This window comes from Melanotaenia boesemani, chromosome 5 (assembly GCF_017639745.1).
Source record: "Melanotaenia boesemani isolate fMelBoe1 chromosome 5, fMelBoe1.pri, whole genome shotgun sequence".
NCBI lineage: Eukaryota > Metazoa > Chordata > Actinopteri > Atheriniformes > Melanotaeniidae > Melanotaenia > Melanotaenia boesemani.
The window spans coordinates 23189854-23209046 of NC_055686.1; the positions used below are offsets into that span (position 1 = coordinate 23189854).

At 38.0% G+C, this 19193-nt stretch overlaps 2 protein-coding genes across 2 annotated transcripts in view; both read right to left on the bottom strand.

The window, feature by feature from the left end:
- The window catches only part of LOC121639274 (dnaJ homolog subfamily C member 3-like), a 26595-nt gene extending 17101 nt beyond the window's left edge, over nucleotides 1-9494 (bottom strand). The window contains exons 1-8 of the mRNA XM_041984433.1: nucleotides 9474-9494; nucleotides 7275-7308; nucleotides 3013-3121; nucleotides 2774-2893; nucleotides 2543-2648; nucleotides 2330-2450; nucleotides 1023-1155; nucleotides 766-914 (exon numbers count right to left, since the gene is read on the bottom strand). Coding sequence (XP_041840367.1) covers nucleotides 766-914; nucleotides 1023-1155; nucleotides 2330-2450; nucleotides 2543-2648; nucleotides 2774-2893; nucleotides 3013-3121; nucleotides 7275-7308; nucleotides 9474-9494 — 793 coding nt within the window. The remainder of the gene's footprint in view (nucleotides 1-765; nucleotides 915-1022; nucleotides 1156-2329; nucleotides 2451-2542; nucleotides 2649-2773; nucleotides 2894-3012; nucleotides 3122-7274; nucleotides 7309-9473) is intronic.
- Nucleotides 9495-12906: 3412 nt separating this feature from the next.
- On the bottom strand, nucleotides 12907-15831 carry LOC121639495 (claudin-15-like). The gene is made up of 5 exons (XM_041984775.1): nucleotides 15506-15831; nucleotides 15036-15200; nucleotides 14703-14784; nucleotides 14510-14617; nucleotides 12907-13397 (listed from the first exon to the last, which is right to left on the bottom strand). Exons 1-5 carry the CDS (start codon nucleotides 15720-15722, stop codon nucleotides 13301-13303), a joined length of 669 nt encoding a protein of 222 aa, XP_041840709.1. The 5' UTR covers nucleotides 15723-15831; the 3' UTR covers nucleotides 12907-13300.
- Between the last annotated feature and the right edge of the window lie 3362 nt (nucleotides 15832-19193).

Sequence of the window (19193 nt, forward strand, 5' to 3'; positions counted from 1 at the left end):
TCATATTTTTTAAGCTGATTCAAATAAAAGATCTTTGACTCTTTGAATTGGATTTTAGCAAAGGCGACTCAGAAGAATTTCTTAGCTTTATAGTAAACAGCCTGGTGAGCAGACAGGATTACTCTGAGTCTAAGGTTTAATGTTAGCTTTTTTTAGCGGTATTCGATGACGTGCTTAGATTCCACTTTAAAAGCTACTTTTGTAGCTTGCATTTGTTACTTTTATTGATTATACAATGATTTATCAGTGTTGACACAGACAGGCGCACAAGTCACATCTTTGCACTTTGATGCTTCTGTTTTTGTTCAAATCCAATGTGATGAGTGGAATGAATATTTTCAAGGTCCAGGCAGTGGATTTTTCTATCCAACGTTATGCTAAACTATGACAGAGAAATGTGCTAAAAATATAGAAGCAGGGATATTTCTGTGTGAAGGTGGTTTGTATTGTTATTCACCATTACTAATCTAAACAGCTGCTGCACAGTATTGAAAAGAAATGGAGGGTGAACTAATTTACAATGCCTTTCGTTCTTTTGACAATAGCTATTTGCAATGTCATTAGTAAAATAGCATAGCTTGCCCATCTCAATCATGCTAGAACTTCATCCATAAATTGACAAATAAATATATCTTTAAAAAAAATTAATAAAGTTCTGAATCTGTTCATGTGTTTAAAGTCACTCAGAAAAAAAAAAAAATCCAACTTCCCAAAATCCTAACATGAAAGGATCAGTTATGTAAGCACACAGCCTGAGTTCCTGACCTGGGTCAGTGAGGACTTCTTTAGCGGAAGCGATGTCAATAAACTTCTTCTCTGCCTCCTTTTTCTCAGCCTCAGACTGGAAGTTGTCAGGATGCCACTGCTGTGCCAGCTTCCTGTATGCCTTGATGATTTCTTGCTTGTTAGCACTCCTGAGGACATGTAGTCAGATGGTAGTGGGTTTCAATAAAAATGATAAGACTTTAAATGGGGTGTCAGTCAAGAGAAAGATATTTCCATTTCATCCTTGAACTGGTTACCTGCTGACTCCGAGGATCTTGTAGTAGTCCCTCTTACGAGAGATTTTGAGCAGCTTCTGTGCTCGTTCCAGCCCCTCTCGGATGTCGTTGCTGTCACCATCAAACTCTCTGGCCTCTTGGTAGTCCTCCACAGCTGCAGTTATAAAAAGACAATAAAATTATGAAGTAAAAGATGATATATTCATTGAATTTCAAATCCTTTTTATACTTAAAACACCAACCATGGATGCTGCCGTGTTTGTATATCAGGTGTGTAAGAGGCCTTTTAACAAGGTTTAAGAAGTATTTCTATTTACAACACCTTCAAAAGTAGGCTGAGTAATCGAAGGCATGCTGTGTGTTTCTTTAAGTGCTGCATTTTAATATCAGGTGTTGTTACGACCCAAATCAGGGGCATGACTGGGCGCAACACAAAAGTACGCTGGGACGGGTGTAAAATTTAAACACAACGCATTTTATTGACATAAACGTAAAACATCAAATAAAACCTGAAACAAAAGATGGCAAACAAGTGTTGGGGTTAGTGAAACTGCTGAAAATATAAAAAAGGTTTAACCCAAAACCATACACAAAAACCACCGAGTAAAACAAAGGAGTGTCCAAAACTCAGGGTGATAAAACAAAAGAAAGGGCAGCAGTTCCAATAAACTAATTGACCTCTGCCACAAACAAAAACCTAACCTAACCTAACCCAATACACTAAAAACCAACAACACAGAACAAAATGGCAGAACACAAACGAAGGGTGCAGCAAAGCTTAAACCAAAACTGTGTTTATAACGAAGGTGAGTCCAAACCAACCAAGACTATAACCAAGTCCCCTAAAGGAACATAAACAGCCAGGTTTCCCCACTGTAAACACAAAATACTCTTGCACCCAAAAAGACCACCATAGCACAGCGAACACACAGAAAAGCCATGCCACCGTGCCTCTGCCAAACACAAAGAGAAGAGGCCACCTGCGCTAATCAGCGTCTCTCATCTAAAGGTGAGGGGAAGCAGCCTGTGCAGCCCGCTTCTCCCTCACGACTGAACACTGCAGCAGCTCTTTATTTCCTGGTTTTCCCCAAAGCTGCAGTTTGACTGGCCGAGTGTGGAACCAATCAACGGGGAGAAGACTGGGGTGCAGTTGCTCCAGCCACTCAGAACGGATGCCACAGCCAGGAATTTGCATGGAGAACAAGTCCCAGCTGTCCGTAATGAGTGGCACCCATAACAGGTGTAAACAGGGTCTTAAAAACAGGGATTCTGACTGCAATAAAAATAAAACTCCTTTTAAATTGTAATTACTTGGTTTGTCATCTTACCTTTCTCATAGTCCTGGTTAAGAATATAGGCCTCTGCTCGGTCTTTGAGAATGTTGGCATTGCGAGGATCTCTTTGGTGGGCTTCTGAACACACATCTATTGCTTCGGTAGCCAACTTGAGCTACAAATTTATAGAAACATGAGCTATCTTAGGAGAAACTGTCAATCGTTTGGTTAGCGTTTTAAATAGGTAGACATTTTTCCTTCTGTCACCTTGACAAGACAGAAGCAGATCCTCTCTTTTGCCAGGTTGGTATAATACAGGACATTACGATGTCTCTTCGTCACCGATTCATATTTATCAATGGCATCTTGATACCTAATCACAGGGAGTAATTCAATTACATGGAGAAATTGGCAAAGCCTCAACACATACTTTGAAGTGTCCGTCATGATCTGCATGCTGAGAAGATGGAAGTGCACTAATCTCACAGATATACTAACCTCTCCTCCTGAATCAGCTCCTCTGCTGAGTCTAGCTGCTTGCTGAGCTTCTTCACCAGCTTATAGTGGCTGAAACATTCTTTATCATCGTGGTCAAGCTTTAGACACTCTCTGATGTGGCTGCATAGGAAACAAGGTACGAATGAGTTAATGGAAACAGCAAGACAAAACAGAAGAGCACAGCTCTTGAGAAGGAAACCACATCATTTTCATGTCTCTGCTGTCAGTGTGGTGCTCACTTGAGTGACTCGTGATGCTCCCCAAGGCTGTAGTGCAGCAAGCTGAGCTTCAGAAACAATAAGCAATAAACACGGAAGCTGTGTGTGGTGTTACCTTCATGGAAACTTCCTGATGGAAAAATCTTGTATTGACTGTATTGATGAGTTAGTGACTATCTGTGAGAAAAAGATTGTGACCAGATCTGTTTTCACAGGACATTGTTATTTTAAGGTAAACCTCTGGGAGTGAACACAATTGTAAAAACACATCTAAAGACCCTGTTACCCTCCTACTGTGGTTGGTCAACGTGAAGCCTGAAAATGGGGTCCTGCACCAGTGGACATGACAACAACTCCCAGGAGGTGATAGGGGTATATAAAGATGTGTCCTGAGACTGGAAACCACTTCTAACATGGTCGGCTGGCCTGTGTCCAACTTGTCTTCTGGCTGTGTTGTGAACTCCTGCAGTTGCAGTAAACAGCTGTGTCTTCTCATCGATCTGAGTGTCCGTTGTTCATTGAGAATTTTTCTAACACTTTTGTTTTTTCAACATTTTCATTTTATTATTTGTTTTCTAAAGTTGCTTTCAGTTTGATACTGCAGTTAAAAGAAATCACATGACTGTGATGTGTTTAGCAATGTTTATAATCTCATTTTGGCATTTGTATTTTTATTGCTGTGGAATTCACCTCTTTCAATGTGGAGTACTCTGCACAGATGTACAAAATGTTGTGCATAGTGGGAAAAAAAAAAAAAAAAAAAAAAAAAAAAAAAAAGAAAAGAAAACCACACTGATCACATTCCAGCGCTGGTGCTGGTGTTTAAGGTAGATTCCAATTTTCAGTTAGTGTCTTAATCATCTTGCCAAAACAAAAGAAAAAGGAGGGACAGACTTGTCTTCCTCATGATTTACAACATTTGCTTAAATAAAATAATTACAGCAACAGTGCTTGACCTGACTACAATTTTACTTATTAGTTAACAGAAAACAACTGTACCATAGGGCTTTGTGCTAAGCCCATTTCTCTACTCCCACTTCACCCATGACTGCAAACCTGTACATGGATCTAACACCAGCAAGACAAAGCAGCTCATCGTGGACTTCAGGAGGAAGAGAAGAAGCACGCACAACCCCATTCACTTAAACGGGATGACTGTTGAATGTGTCTCCAGCTTCAAGTTCCTTGGGACCCACATCTCAGAGGACCAGTTCTGTAGTTCACAGTACTGAAAATCTATTTTGTTATTTAAGCCAGCATTGTCTCTTGAGCCAAAGGTTCTACTGAATGCAGCAAGTTTCTTCTCTATCAGGCAGGATTTTCTGCCACGTGACCTGAATGTTGTCTTTAAACTGAGTGAGTTGACATTTCAGGCAGACCTGCTCTCCTACTGCTGCTACCACAGTATGCTGTGTTTGGATCACAGCTGGATCAAAACAGCAGAGATCTGCCTAATGTCTCTGACAAGCATTTAATCAAGGCTGTAGGTTTGATTTTCACATTGGTAGGTGTAATGATAGTTGTGCTACAAAGCCTCCACTAGGTGGCAGTATTGTTCATTAATGTTGGTATAGAGGCCATGTTGAAATGGATGAAGAATAATAAACAGTTTTAGCTGGAGAGAGCCAGTAACAACAATGTTCCAGAGTACTTATTGAATAACAGAAGACAGAACGTTATATGGTACCAGCAGTTTCAACTCTACATTGCTGTGGTTGGAGTGGATCGCTGGGAGGTTGAAAGAAAAATAGCTGTTTTGCTAACCATTGCTGGAGCAGAGGCTATCGAAGTGTTCAACACGTTTGTTAATGATACACCCAAAAATAAAGAAATGTTTGAGGAAGTCATAAAGAATTTGACAGGCACTGTCTTGCAAAGAAAACTGAAACATATAAGAGATATGTATCTTGTTCACGTGTCCAACAGCCGAGTGAGTCATTTGATAATTTTCTGAACGATTTCAAAATAAAAGCACGGTCCTCTAACTTTGGTGATTTAAAGAAATCAATGATAAGGGATCAGATTGTATTTGGTACTAATGAGAAGAAGCTACGTGAAAAGCTGTTGAGGGAAGTGGATCTCACACTGGAAAGTGCCATTAAAACATGTCAAGCCAGCGAACTAGCAAAACAGCATGCACTAACTTTTCAAGCGGCACCATGTAACCAACAAGATGAGCCAGTGTAGTGACAATGAAAAAGGTAGCTCAGTTCAAGTTCAAGTTGTAAGAAGTGTAGTGAAAACTCACAAGACAATGCCCTGCATATGGGAAAGCATACGCAAAGTGTAAGAAACAAAATCACTATGTGAAGATGTACCACACCAGGAAAAAAATCTGTGCAGGACAGTAAGACTCAGATGACAGGGATGATTTGAGTGAGACATTTTTCATGGACAGTAGTGTCATGTGAAGAAAACTATGTGCAACCTCAAAACACAGGTGACACAGAACATGCTGTACGTGCAGTAAAAGATGATAAATGGACTGCACCTCTGTTAGTTAATGGGACTCTAGTAACCTTTAAAATTGACACTGAAGCCAGAGCCAACTTGATTAATGAAAATGATCTGAAATCACTTGCTGAAAAACCAAGAAGAGTTGCAAACAAGGAAATGCTGGTAAAGTATATAACAATCAGCCCATACAAACAAGGGTTCAAAGTGACTGCATAAGGAAAACAACACAACTTGTGAACACAAATCAGTTCTAGGTGGCAAAGCATCAGAAGACCTTGGACTAGTTAAAAAAATCTACCAGATCGACAGGGACAACTTGGACCATTTATACACGAGACTGTCACAAACGAAGGTAGTACAAGTATAGTGAATAAATACACTACTGTCTTCAACGGACATGGCATGTTGCCTTACACATATAAAATACAGCTCAAGTGCTGTACCTGTAGTGCATGCCCCAAGGAGAGTGCCAGCACCTTTAAAAGCTGGACTAAAAAAGGAACTGAACAGAGTGACACAGATGGGAGTCTTTGAACGAGTGGAAGAGCCCACAGATTAAGTTAATTCCATCACTTGGTTTAAAAAGAGAAACTCCCCTGAGTTACGTGTCTGCCTAGATCTCAAAGACTTGAATGAAAACATTAAAAGAGAACATTATCAAATCCCCAAGCGTGAATAAATCCTGAGTGACATGGCTAGTGCAAAGTACTTCAGCAAACTAGATGCCTCACACAGGTTCTGGCAGCTGAAACTGGACCCAGAAAGCAGCAGGTACACCATCTTTAACACACTATTTGGGCGTTACTATTTTCTAAGGCTTCCATTTGGGATCAAGTTGGCACCAGAGATCTTTCACAGAGCCATGGAGTCAATCATAGAAGGTTTGGAAGGAACACAAGTGTACATAGACGACTTAGTTGTCTGGGGAAACAAAACAACATGATGAGAGACTTGAGAAACTGTTACAAAGAGTAAAAGAAAGTATGGACTTAAACTAAAAGGAGAGAAATGTCTTTTTGGAATCTCAGAAATGACATTCCTTGGACACTAGCTCACAGAAAAATTAGTGTTGCCAAACAAAACAAAAGTGCAAGCTATACATGCCAGCCCCATCTAATAAAAAAGGAGTTTTGAGAGCAATGGGGATGATTAACTTCCTGGGTAAGTTCACACCCAACCTCTCCTCTAAGACCAAATGCTCAGAGAACTGCTACACAATACAGAATTTCAGTGGACAACAAAACATGAACAGGAATGGAGAGAACGAAAGAGAACTGGACCAGTCTTAACCTACTTTGATCCAACAAAGCCAACCAAAATCTCCACTGATGCATCAAAAGATGGACTAGATGCTGTACTGCTAGAAAAAAATGAAGAAAAATGGCAACCTGTCGCATATGCATCGAGAGCAATGACAGACTGAAAAGCGCTATACGCAGATTGAAAAGGAGACACTGAGCCTAGTGTTTGGATGGGGGAAGTTTCACACTTATGTTCATAGACTGCCCACATTCACAGCAGAAGCTGGTGCTTGCTGACATGCTATCTCGAGCACCAGAACCCAATAGTAACATGGCTGAAAGCACCACAGCAGAAGAGGCTGAAGCACATATTAACATGGACAGTGCTTCACTGCCTGCATCAGACACCATGCTGCAACAAATTGCTAAACAGACAGCAAAGGGCACAGTGCTAAGCAAAGTTTCTAAATGTGTAAACATGGGCTGGTCAAAAGGAGTCAGTCCACAGTTTTTCTCTGTGCGGGCAGAATTGTGTATATCAAATGGCCTCGTGCTGAGAAAGAACAGGATTGTTCTCCCTCAAACCATGCACCAGGACATACATCTTCACGAAGGACACCTAGGAGTGGAAAAATGAAGACAGAGAACACGAGAAGCAATCTACTGGCCGGGTATCAACAAAGACATTGAGGAAATTATTCAGAAATGTGAAATCTGCACTAAACACCACTACAAACAAGTTAGGGAGCCAATGCTGGTTGCTGACCTTCCCACTGCGCTCTGGCAAAAGGTGGGCACAAATATATTTCATCTACATAGAACAAATTATCTTAATGTTATTGACTATTACTCTAACTATCCTGAGGTTGTACAACTCTCCAGCACCACCGCACAGTCTGTTATTGTGCACATGAAGGGGTTCTTTGCCAGACACAGGATCCCACAATGCGCAATATGACTGTAGGAAGTTTAAGGAGTTTGCCAAGCAGTATGGAATCAAACATGTTACCTCAAGACTCTTGCACCCACAGACTAATTGTCCATTTGAAAAGGAAGTACAGATCGTTAAGAGGCTGCTAAAAAAAGGCCAAAGACGGTAAGACCGATCCACACCTTGCTTTACTAAGCTACAAAGCTGCACCTTTGGAGTGGAGCGTCCCCTGCTGAGCTACTAATGTGTTGTAAACTCCACACTACACTACCACAAATACAACATGGACGTGACTGCGACAGTTGGAGTGAAAACAAAAAGAGGCTGAAACGTAGAAAGAAGACAGCATATGACAGAGCCACAAAACATCTGGAACCTCTTTGTGAAAAGGACACTGTGAGGATTGAGGGACAGGATGGCTAGGACAAGAAAGCAACTGTGCTCAGTGTGAACTGTGTGAAGTTGGGCCTAGATCTTATGTCATGGAAATGGAGGACAGACAAAAAGTGAGGAGCAACAGATGGAGTCTGTTAAAAAAACCTGTGGACATTGAAAAACATTCTATTCTATTCTATTCTATTCTATTCTACAGTCATTTAGCAGACACTTTATCCAAAGGGACTTATATTTGTAAAAGTAAGAACAACGCAACAGGAATTCAAACAAGATCAGACTGCTGTGAGTCCAGTTGGACCCAGGTGCTGTCATGTGGTGCTAGAGGCAGTGCATATGATTTATTTATTTTTTTTCAGTTTTTTGTTTTTTTGTAAGTCATTTTGTTTAAATAAGATCATGATTTCATCGAACAATATCATCTTGGGCATAAGCGCACGCAGCTTATTCAAAAAACATGCTTTTGAGGCTAAAACAGACAAACACAGTGATACATCAAACACAAAGGAATCAGAGCCTCAGACATCTGCTCAAATGACTGAACCATTTAGAAGGTCTGCTAGACCTAGAAAACCACCTGAGGGACTTATGGAAAAAGTATAAGTTGCAGCAGAAGTTGTGTGCCTTGTTATTTGTTGTTTATTCTATTTGGTTGAAAAGGACTTGGGGGAAAAAGTTGTAGCAACTGTAGAAAGGGGACGTAATGATAGTTATGCTACGGAGTCTCCACTAGGTGGCAGTATTGTTGTTTGATGTTTTCTTTAAATTAGTCTAATAATCTGGACAAGTTTAAATTGTTGATTGAATGAAGTAAACACTTTGTGATTGATCTGTTTTGGGGCTTTGGGTTTGCTAAATACTTTACAATATTCAAATATTTTACCTACTAATGGATTAAAAAGAAATTAAACAACCCACGTTATTTTTAAGGAAATAATGATCTCATGCTGTTGGATTATATTTAAATAGTTAAAAACTCTTGCATCTGCAAAGTACTCTTGTATTTTTGTAAGATCAGTAGAAAATTACTACTTACATTATTCAACTTAATGAAACCTTGAAGGAAAATGTGACCATTAACAGATAATTGTTATAACATATAATATATATATTTAATCATGATAAGCCATTGTTATGCAGCGCATCATCATCCTTATAGCTGTAAGGATTTTGAATAAAAAATCTTTATATGATCACTTTGACTAATTGCAACTGCATAGCGTTTGTGATCTTAAGAGAAATGTTCACAATTATTTTAATTTTTTCTCAATTTAATTGCAACCTATTTAAAATTATCATGGTCCTTTTTTCTTTTTTGCACGTATCAGTATCAAACTTTTTTTTTTTTGACTGTACAATATTATGTGAAGGTCAGATAAAAACTTCAGTATGTGGTATTATGACCTTAGATTTGAATCGATTATGTAGGTCAAGTCACATCTCTGAGAACTTAAGCTCACCTTCCTCTTCACCTTCCTCATCATCTCCTCCTCTCTCCGAATTATCTGCAGCTTTGATTCTGACAAAATAATGCATTGATTCAAGATAAGGAAACAATGTTTTGGCTTAGTTGCTGCTATTATCACCACTATTAATGACACAATTGGAAAATAATTTATTTGTAACTTAAACTTTTACATAGAGTCACTCTAAAATAACTCCTGATGTATGCCTTTCTTTTCTTAAATCCTGAAGTTCTGACTAAAGGCAACCACGTTAGCACCATTGACACTAGCAGAAGTGGTAGCTTTGAAAACAAAGTGACTGACAGCTGTAACAGCCAATCAGGTAGCAAGAAACACAAGCGCGAATCCAATCAAAACCGTTTAAATTGTTAATAAGGCGGGTTTATTGGGTAGGAACGATAAGGACATGCCCGTGTGTGTGTATTCTATTCCGAATTACTTTGTCAAAGAAAATTTGGACATGTGATACAAAACAACATAAAAAAGTTAAAATTTTTTTTGTAAATATAGGTCCAAATCTGGCAGCGAATATCCTCAAAAATAGCTGAGAGGTAAAACTCCGGACGCCGGCTTGATGTATATTAAAAAAAGTTTTATTACAAAGAGTGACATCTTAAACAGATCTGTGGAGATCTGGAGATCTCTTGGTCAATGTGAAAACCCACTGCTGTCTGTATTAGCCCTTCTTATATACACTTCCTTAGACAAAGAACATTCCTGAATTTCCAAGTGAACCAATCCGAGAGCAGTATAGGAAAAATGCAACACTACAGGGTGTGCAGAATTATTAGGCAAGCTGTATTTTTGAGGATTCATTTTATTATTGAACAACAACTATGTTCGCAATGAACACAAAAGACTCATAAATATCAAAGCTGAATATTTTTGGAAGTTGGAGTGGGGCTCTTTTTAGTTTTTAGTATCTTAGGAGGATATCTGTGTGTGCAGGTGACTATTACTGTGCATAATTATTAGGCAACCTAACAAAAAACAAATATATACCCATTTCACTTATTTATTTTCACCAGGGAAACCAATATAACAACTCAAAATTTACAAATATACATTTCTGGCATTCAAAAACGAAAAAACAAATCAGTGACCAATATAACCACCTTTCTTTGCGAGGACACTCAAAAGCCTGCCATCCATAGATTCTGTCAGTGTCTTGATCTGTTCACGATCAACATCGCGTGCAGCAGCAACCACAGCCTCCCAGACACTGTTCAGAGAGGTGTACTGTTTTCCCTCCCTGTAGATCTCACATTTGATGAGGGACCACAGGTTCTCTACGGGGTTAAGATCAGGTGAACAAGGAGGCCGTGTCATTATTTTTTCTTCTTTTAGACCTTTTCTGGCCAGCCACGCAGTGGAGTACTTGGATGCGTGTGATGGAGCATTGTCCTGCATGAAAATCATGTTTTTCTTGAACGATGCTGACTTCTTCCTGTACCACTGCTTGAAGAAGGTGTCTTCCAGAAACTGCCAGTAGGACTGGGAGTTGAGCTTGACTCCATCCTCAACCCGAAAAGGTCCCACAAGCTCATCTTTGATGATACCAGCCCATACCAGTATCCCACCTCCACCTTGCTGGCGTCTGAGTCGGAGTGGAGCTCTCTGCCCTGTACTGATCCAGCCACAGGCCCATCCATCTGGCCCATCAAGACTCACTCTCATTTCATCAGTCCATAAAACCTTAGAAAAATCAGTCTTATGATATTTCTTTGCCCAGTCTTGACGTTTTATCTTGTGTGTCTTGTTCAGTGGTGGTCGTTTTTCAGCCTTCCTTACCTTGGCCATGTCCCTGAGTATTGCACACCTTGTGCTTCTTGGCACTCCAGTGATGTTGCAGCTCTGAAATATGGCAAAACTGGTGGCCAATGGCATCTTAGCAGCTTCACACTTGATTTTCTCAGTTCATAGGCAGTTATTTTGTGCCTTGTTTTTTCAACACGCTTCTTGCCACCCTGTTGACTATTTTGAATAAAACACTTGATTGTTTGATGATCACGCCTCAAAAGCTTGGCAATTTTAAGAGTGCTGCATCCCTCTGCAAGACATCTCACTATTTTTGACTTTTCAGAGTCTGTCAAATCTCTCTTCTGACCCATTTTGCCAAAGGAATGGAAGTTGCCTAATAATTATGCACACCTGATATAGGGTGTTGATGTCATTAGACCACACCCCTTCTCATTACAGAGATGCACATCACCTGATATGCTTAATTGGTAGTAGGCTTTCAAGCCTGTACCGGTTGGAGTAGAACAACACGCATAAAGAGGATGATGTGATCAAAATATTCATTTGCCTAATAATTCTGCACACACTGTATACCCTATAAGGTTTGTATGCTTCGAATTTCATGAGTGCAATTCAACATTCCAGTGAGCTTAGAAACACAGATCATTATATGGAGAAAATCTAAATGCGCCTACACTACTCACACAAGGCTATTATGGACCTCTACTAGGAACCTATGACCCTGTCCATACATGGAGTCTAAAGTTCACTGACTCTTAGCAAGTAGCAGTCTGGTTACAGCTACAGCCACATATAATCATGATCTCTGCTATGTTAATTAATTCTAATTATGAAATGCTGAGAATCAGACACTTCAATGCAATGTGAGTCCATTGTGAGAAAGAGATACAGAGATGACTGTCATTCTGGTGTTGAATGAGACACCAACATAGGTCTGCCACCTCTGCCTCATTTTGTCAATTACCGGGAATGAGAAAGCCATCTGATTGGGAAATAAACGTCACTAAAATTCTAATGAACATTAATTGATTATACATAGTTATTCCAATACTGGGTTAAAGATTTTCTTATCTCACTATTTAGACCGTGTATCATTTTTGTAAATTTAACTTTTAAGAGTTTTTAAAAAACACATTCCTCAAAAACTAAATTTATTTAAATAAACCTCTGTGTCCTCAAAGCCAGTTATTCCTAAACTGGAGGTCAGCACTCCTCAGTGGGTCATGAGAGACACCAAGTGGAGGATCTGAGGATGAGCTTCAGAAATTAAATAAAATTTAAGAAATATTACTGATAGCATATTATTGCCATAATTGTTTGGAGCAGAAAAAACAGTTGCCATAAAAGAAAGAAAAAATAAATAAATAAATAAATAAAAAATAGGTGTTATGGTTGTTGGAGCTGTTTATACAATCAGTATGCCCAGCATTTGAGTTAAATAGTTAAATGTTGTTAGGCATGCAATATTAATTAAATTCAGAATCATTACAACACTACACTAAATTTTTATTATTTGTACCAAAGATACAAGAACAAAAAGTCAAACTGCAGCATTTAGCATAAAACATTTTATTGTGTGTAGTTGATTAAAAAAAAATTACATGTAAAACAATGTAATTTTCCCTCCAACCTCTCTCAAAGGTATTCTACAAAACTGTACAAGACAAGACACAAATAATATGTGATTCATCCCAGTTTGACCTCACAAATCTCTGGCCATGTTTACGCAGATAGTTTGTGAATGAATATATCTGAAATTGAGTGAATGACTATAAATGAATTTTAACAGTGGATAAACAAGATTCATTAAAAGCATTCAGCCTGGTTGTGCACAGGAATGTTGCTGAGCAGTGTAGCTTTGTACAATATTTACAGCATCAGTGCTGACACCTCAATGCAGGTTTTTTTTTTTTTTTTGCAGAATACACTCTTGATGTTGCAGTTATATACAGTGCAGCGGTGCTAATTTACGTGCTTCAGAAAACATCTCATATATATTATCAGTTATCATGGACAAAAAGGTCCATGCAAAGTGTAACTTTCTGGTTCCTATATCCTGCTCAAACATAAGCATTTCTTCCATAAGTGCTGGCAGCCGCGCTTCTGCTCTGTGCAGCGCCAGAGTATACTGTTCCCCTGGCTTGGTAAGGCAAAGGGCTGCAAAACAAGAACATTAAACACATGTGTCAGGCTTGTTACTTGTTACAGAGACAAAAGCAAAGGTGTAACTGATAACATCAAGGATGGGTTTGCTAGTCATTTATTCCCATTAATTCCCATAAAGTGACTGTGAGAGCTTACTGGACACAGACCCATGGGCCCAAATAAGTCTGGAGGTTCTTCGTCTGAAATCCTAACGTTTGTCCCATAAAGAGTTATAGAACAACTACTATGAAGTGCAGAAGAAGCATAAATAAAGAGATAAACAAACAATGAAATGAGACATGTAAGTTAATGAAAAAAAACTACTTGAATACACAAAATCTTATTCACTATATCTGACATTTTTCCTATAATGCTGGTCATAAAAAATGACACAAGTTGACGTGATTAAAATGTGACACAAAACAACCACAAAACGAGTCACAGAAAACTAAATGATTTTTTTTTAAAACAAAGTACTTAAAGCAAACATTTTATTTACTGCAACATTAATTGTCCAATTACTTTTGAGCTCTTGGAATAAGATTTGAATAAAAATGGTTGCAATTCCCCCAAAATATGTCCATGAATTTGTGCTTGTACTATCCAAAATCTGAAAAATATCTATATTTTACAAAAATTAACAAACTAAAAAAACAAAACAAAACAAAACAAAACAAAAAAATCCCCAAAAAACAAACGTGTGAGTTGAATTCATTTTTGTCATCGCTTCAGAAAGACAACAGCATCTTTTCAGCTCTGAACACTAGAGGGCGCCAAACACTGACACTTTGAAACTCCACATAGTCTACACCCATTTGATGGCCTTGTTACTTTCACCTGTGCCCATTTACAGATTACTAAACCTACTTAATCCTTTTATGTTCCACCGAAGAAACATGACTGTGATTGTCAGATAGTGGCTGATTACATTTCAAAGGTAAGGTAAACTTTTCCACAACTGGTTGCCAGAGAGCCATATAAAGCTCTAGAGCCTTACAAGGCTTCCTTTGACTATTTTGAGTGGCATAACACTTTTCGCAAGCATGTGGGTATCTTTGACTCTGTATACAATGGACACTATGGTTACCAGACACAAAGAGATCAAGTTGTCACTGAGAACTCACTATTTTTCCTGCGTGGCCATCTTGCAGGAGCACGTGAGGCAGGCCCCTCCGGCAATGGCAAGGATCGCAGAGCACCATCCGATGTAGAGCCCCTCTCCTATTTCATACCTGCAACATGGAGTAGAGTTATTGTCAGCCAATACTTAACCCAAGATCTTTTTATCTCACACCACCTCCACTGGCAGCACCTTACCTTATCCCAGGATAGAAAGGGTCAAAGAAGTCCTGAGTAATATTGAAGGCATACCAGGACACTGACACCATAGTGCACACACCTGTGGATTGAAAAAAAAAGGTTTTTTAAATGGTTGAGAAAGCAGAGGGGGAGCTGCCAGATAGCTGAACACCAGTATAAAATCTGGAAAGAAACCAGGCATCTTTGTGCAATAAAACATGATCATCATTCATTACCCTGCTGGGAAGTTCCTTTATCTACTATATTTATAGTGTAGTGTATCAGCAGGTCACAATTATCAGATTGATCTTACATTTTAGAGGCATTTTTTTTTTTTAGTGTAATTATTACCTTGAAGTATAAAGAGGACCCCGGCAGTGCCTGCAATCCTCCCTTTGAGAACATAGTTTTCTCCTCCTGCTTTGGAACACTGAACTCCTATCAGAGCCGCCACCAGTCCAAAGGTGCCCAACACTATCGAGATGATCATCAAAGCACGAGAAGCCTGGATGTAACCTGGGATGATAAACACGAAAAGCCACTCAGTTCAACACTGTGGTCATCTGTTTGTAAAAAGGTGTTTAACATGTGAACCCAGTTTGAAGATTTTACTTCTTTTCTTTTCTTTTTGAAATGAATGTTTAAAGAAAAAGTGTTTAAGTGTAACGACAGAAGGTTCCTCTGACCCATAACAACTCTTTCAAGATAAAATGATTAAAAGTAGAAAACATATCAGATCTATTTAAACATTGTGTTTGACCTAGATGGCGTTTATTTTGTTTTTAATTTAGTTTTTCTTTACTTCTACTTTTTTAACATACCATTCAAAGCAAGCAGCGAAGGAAACTCCCTGCAGTTATGCACCCCAGTTGAGTCTGTGGCACAGGACATCCACAAGTTTTCATAAATAGTAGAGGTTGTGATGACAGTCCCATCTATAGTGGAGACCTTCCAGTAACGGTTTGGAAGCGTGACCCCCACCATCACCCATCCGACGAACCCCAGAAACAATGCCACTACTTCCACAATCGGATCCATGACCCTTCCTCGGTGTGGCAGTTAACCAAAAGTATATCCTGGTTCAAGTTTCTTTTACAAATTGGTAAAATTAGTTATGGTCAGACCAACTCTTGAGCATGTGAGTGTGTGCTGTGTCTGCCAGAGTGTGAGATTTGTCTCACTCGGCAGATATGTATAATGATTTATATGACCCACTCTTTCTCCTCCCACTCCCCTCTGTCTTGTTCTTTCAAATAACTCTATCTCCTTCTACTGCGTTTTACACCCCTGAAACTGAACAGGTGTTTATCGGCTAACTCTCAGGGTCCAATGGTCATCTCGTTTTTAAGGTGACCATGCGGTAAATGTTTTTGATTAGGTTTATTTGACACATATAAGCACTTTAGTTAAAAAGAAATATAAAAAGTTGTTATTAATATAAGTAAATTTAGACAAGCAGGGCAAAATAAATAAATGATCCCAGATTATGATCTATCACAACAATTATATTTTCCTTTTTCTGTATCTTTCCCCTCAATGTGGATTTTTGCATCTAAACACTCCCAAGTTTTGGAGTGTTTTATCTAGTTTATTTTTATTGTTTTGGTTTGAATGTCTCAGGTCCATAAAACACAAGGACAGTATCACACCCAATTATTTGGAGCCATGTCAACAATGAAGTGGTTTCATTTCAATTCATAACAATAGACCACAGACTAAAGTCCAATGTTTCCCAGTCCTTTTCGTAGTTTCGGTGTTTGTCTGAGGTCATCAATAATCCTCTTGATAGCTAGTGGGTCATTTCCGCTAAATCCAGACCACATTGAGGTCCCAAAGCTGTCAGGTGCATAGATGTGAGAAGATACACGAACTAGCAAACTCATTTGCTTTAATGGTCAACAATGGGGCTCTGAAAACGGACCAACAATAAAGTCAATTCGAGTTTTTACTTGACAGATCAAAGTTTGTTTTCTTGATTGTGGTAGTGGTAATTACTCAACACTCAATTTTCTATGTTAGAAAACAGAAGGTGGCCAGCAGGTAATTTTCTGCTTAGATTTCTTTGTTTAACAAGTCTTTGCTCTAAAGATGACGTGTGTTGATCATTTGCAGAAATATTTGCCCTCGATAAAGAGATAGTAGTCTGAAAAGATAATCTAGGAAATGAGACAACTAATTAAAAAGATAAGAATTAACTGCAGTCATTATGAAACACACACATTTCACAGACTTTATGAAAACGATCCATATAAGTCACAAAGTGGATTCTTCTGCTGTAAAAAAATTTTAAAATCCAGTTAGCTATCCAGCTTAAAGGAAGTCCACTATGAATCAGGAAGTCATTTCTTTAATTGATTAGTGAGTGTAAACTTTGTTCTGTCAGGGTGAACCGGCAGTGGAGGAATTATTACTGTTTTAGAACAAATGAGGTAATGTTAGTAGATCATAAGTATAATAATGTAAGGAAATTTTGAATATCAAAAGTAACTGTATTTACAAGAAAGAAATGTTCCTGTGACTGTCAAATGATTTTATGTAATTTATTTTATGTAGCAATATTGCTGCAATGCAAGATTTTACTGATCTTACAAAAATACAGGAGTACTTTGCAGATGCAAGAGTTTTTAACTATTTAAAAACAAACCTACAGCATGAGATCATTATTTCCTTAAAAATAACGTGGGTTGTTTAATTTCTTTTTAATCAATTAGTAGGTAAAATATTCAAATATAAAGTATTTAGCAAACCCAAAGCCCCAAAACAGATCAATCACAAAGTGTTTACTTCATTCAATCAACAATTTAAACTTGTCCAGATTATTAGACTAATTTAAAGAAAAAATAGAAAAAACAAAGTGAAGCTTAAAAATACAAAAATAAATTTTCTGTCAATTGAGAAATTTATTGATTATCAGATTGATCATTTTAATTGCTCGAGAGCTCATTTCTACCCTACATTTTCAACCCTTATTTAAATCAAAATAGAACAAAAACTATTCACCAAATGTTCAGACTGATAAATATTAATGTTTTTTTTAAATCCTGTATTAATTTTAAATACAACTCCCAGTTTTCATGTTACACTTTTCTTAACATCTTTTTAGTTATTGCTGTCTTAACATGAAAAACATACAGTTTTCAAATATATAATTTAAATAATTCAGTTTTTAAATTATTATAAATTGTTACATACATCTATAAGCATTACTAAACTTTTTTTTAAACAGTGGTGCATAAATTGTTGGATAAGTCTTTAACTGTTATGACTATTTTTACATTACAATAGTTTTCTTTTTTCTAACAGAGATCACGACACCACCATCACTCCTGGACACCAAAAAGACAATGGAGATATTCATATTTCAATTAATTATTTATTATCAATTATTTAAATCTGATTTCTTTGTCCTTAACATGGGGAACAGGGTTTGCTCACTCTGTTAATAGAGCTTTTTAATTTATTGTGTGTAATAAGAAGAGATACCCAAATTATTTTCTGTTAGAACAGCTAAAAAATGCAACATGTATTTGATAAAATAGATTTATAAAAGTAAAACAACATCTGCTTGATAAGAAGATTTAGAACACAAAGATAATTGTAATGTAAAAAATCAGCTGGGGATGTTAGTGGTTTATTCGTTATACCTTATTTGGATACCCATTAACTATAAGGGCCCATATTATACATTTTTTCAACAATTTCATATGGGTGTCAGAGGACCAACCCCAAATTCAGCCTTTGTCCTTAATTTTAGCCTTTCCAAATGTGGCTCTAGTGAGCTCTACCTAGAATGGGCTGTTTCTGTGTCTGATTCCACTTTTGCTGGTGCCCACTTTGTGATTTTAAAGGGCAGGCTCAGATAGCCAGGGGGACAGGTCAACAACAACTTTTACTACCAGGGGAAGTGCTTATTTCCCTTCATGAGGTCACAAAGGGAAAGATCTCAGTCTCACCCATTTAAGCTCACATTCTCTAAAAAGTGGAGCAAGCAAGTGAGAAAGGTAACAGAATTTTCAAATTTTTGGGCCTCATACACAGGCTATAAGGACACATATGACTGTTAGAAAACCTTTAGAAAGTGAATTATGCATAATATGGGACCTTTAAACATCATAATTTTAGTTTTAGCTACATTCAGAATTAGCCTACTCTAATCCATCCAGTCAAGTAATAGTGGCAGTTCAGATTAAAATGTGTTGCAAAATGAACAGTTGTATCATCTGCAAATAACGAAGCACTTCACTTGTCCGAAATATAGGGCAAGTAATTTGTAAAGATTGAAAATAGCAAAAATCCAGGGGAACTTCCCTGGGGCAATCCACACTGGAAGTTTTTTAGGGCAAGAAAACAACCATTAAACAGCACACACATTTTATGAGATAAGTAGCTGTTTATCCATTTAATGGCTGTTGGACTAAACCCATATGCAATTAATTTTGAAGGTAATAAATTGTGGTCTAGAACATTAAATGCAGCGTTTAGATCCAGAAATACAGTTCCAACCATTAT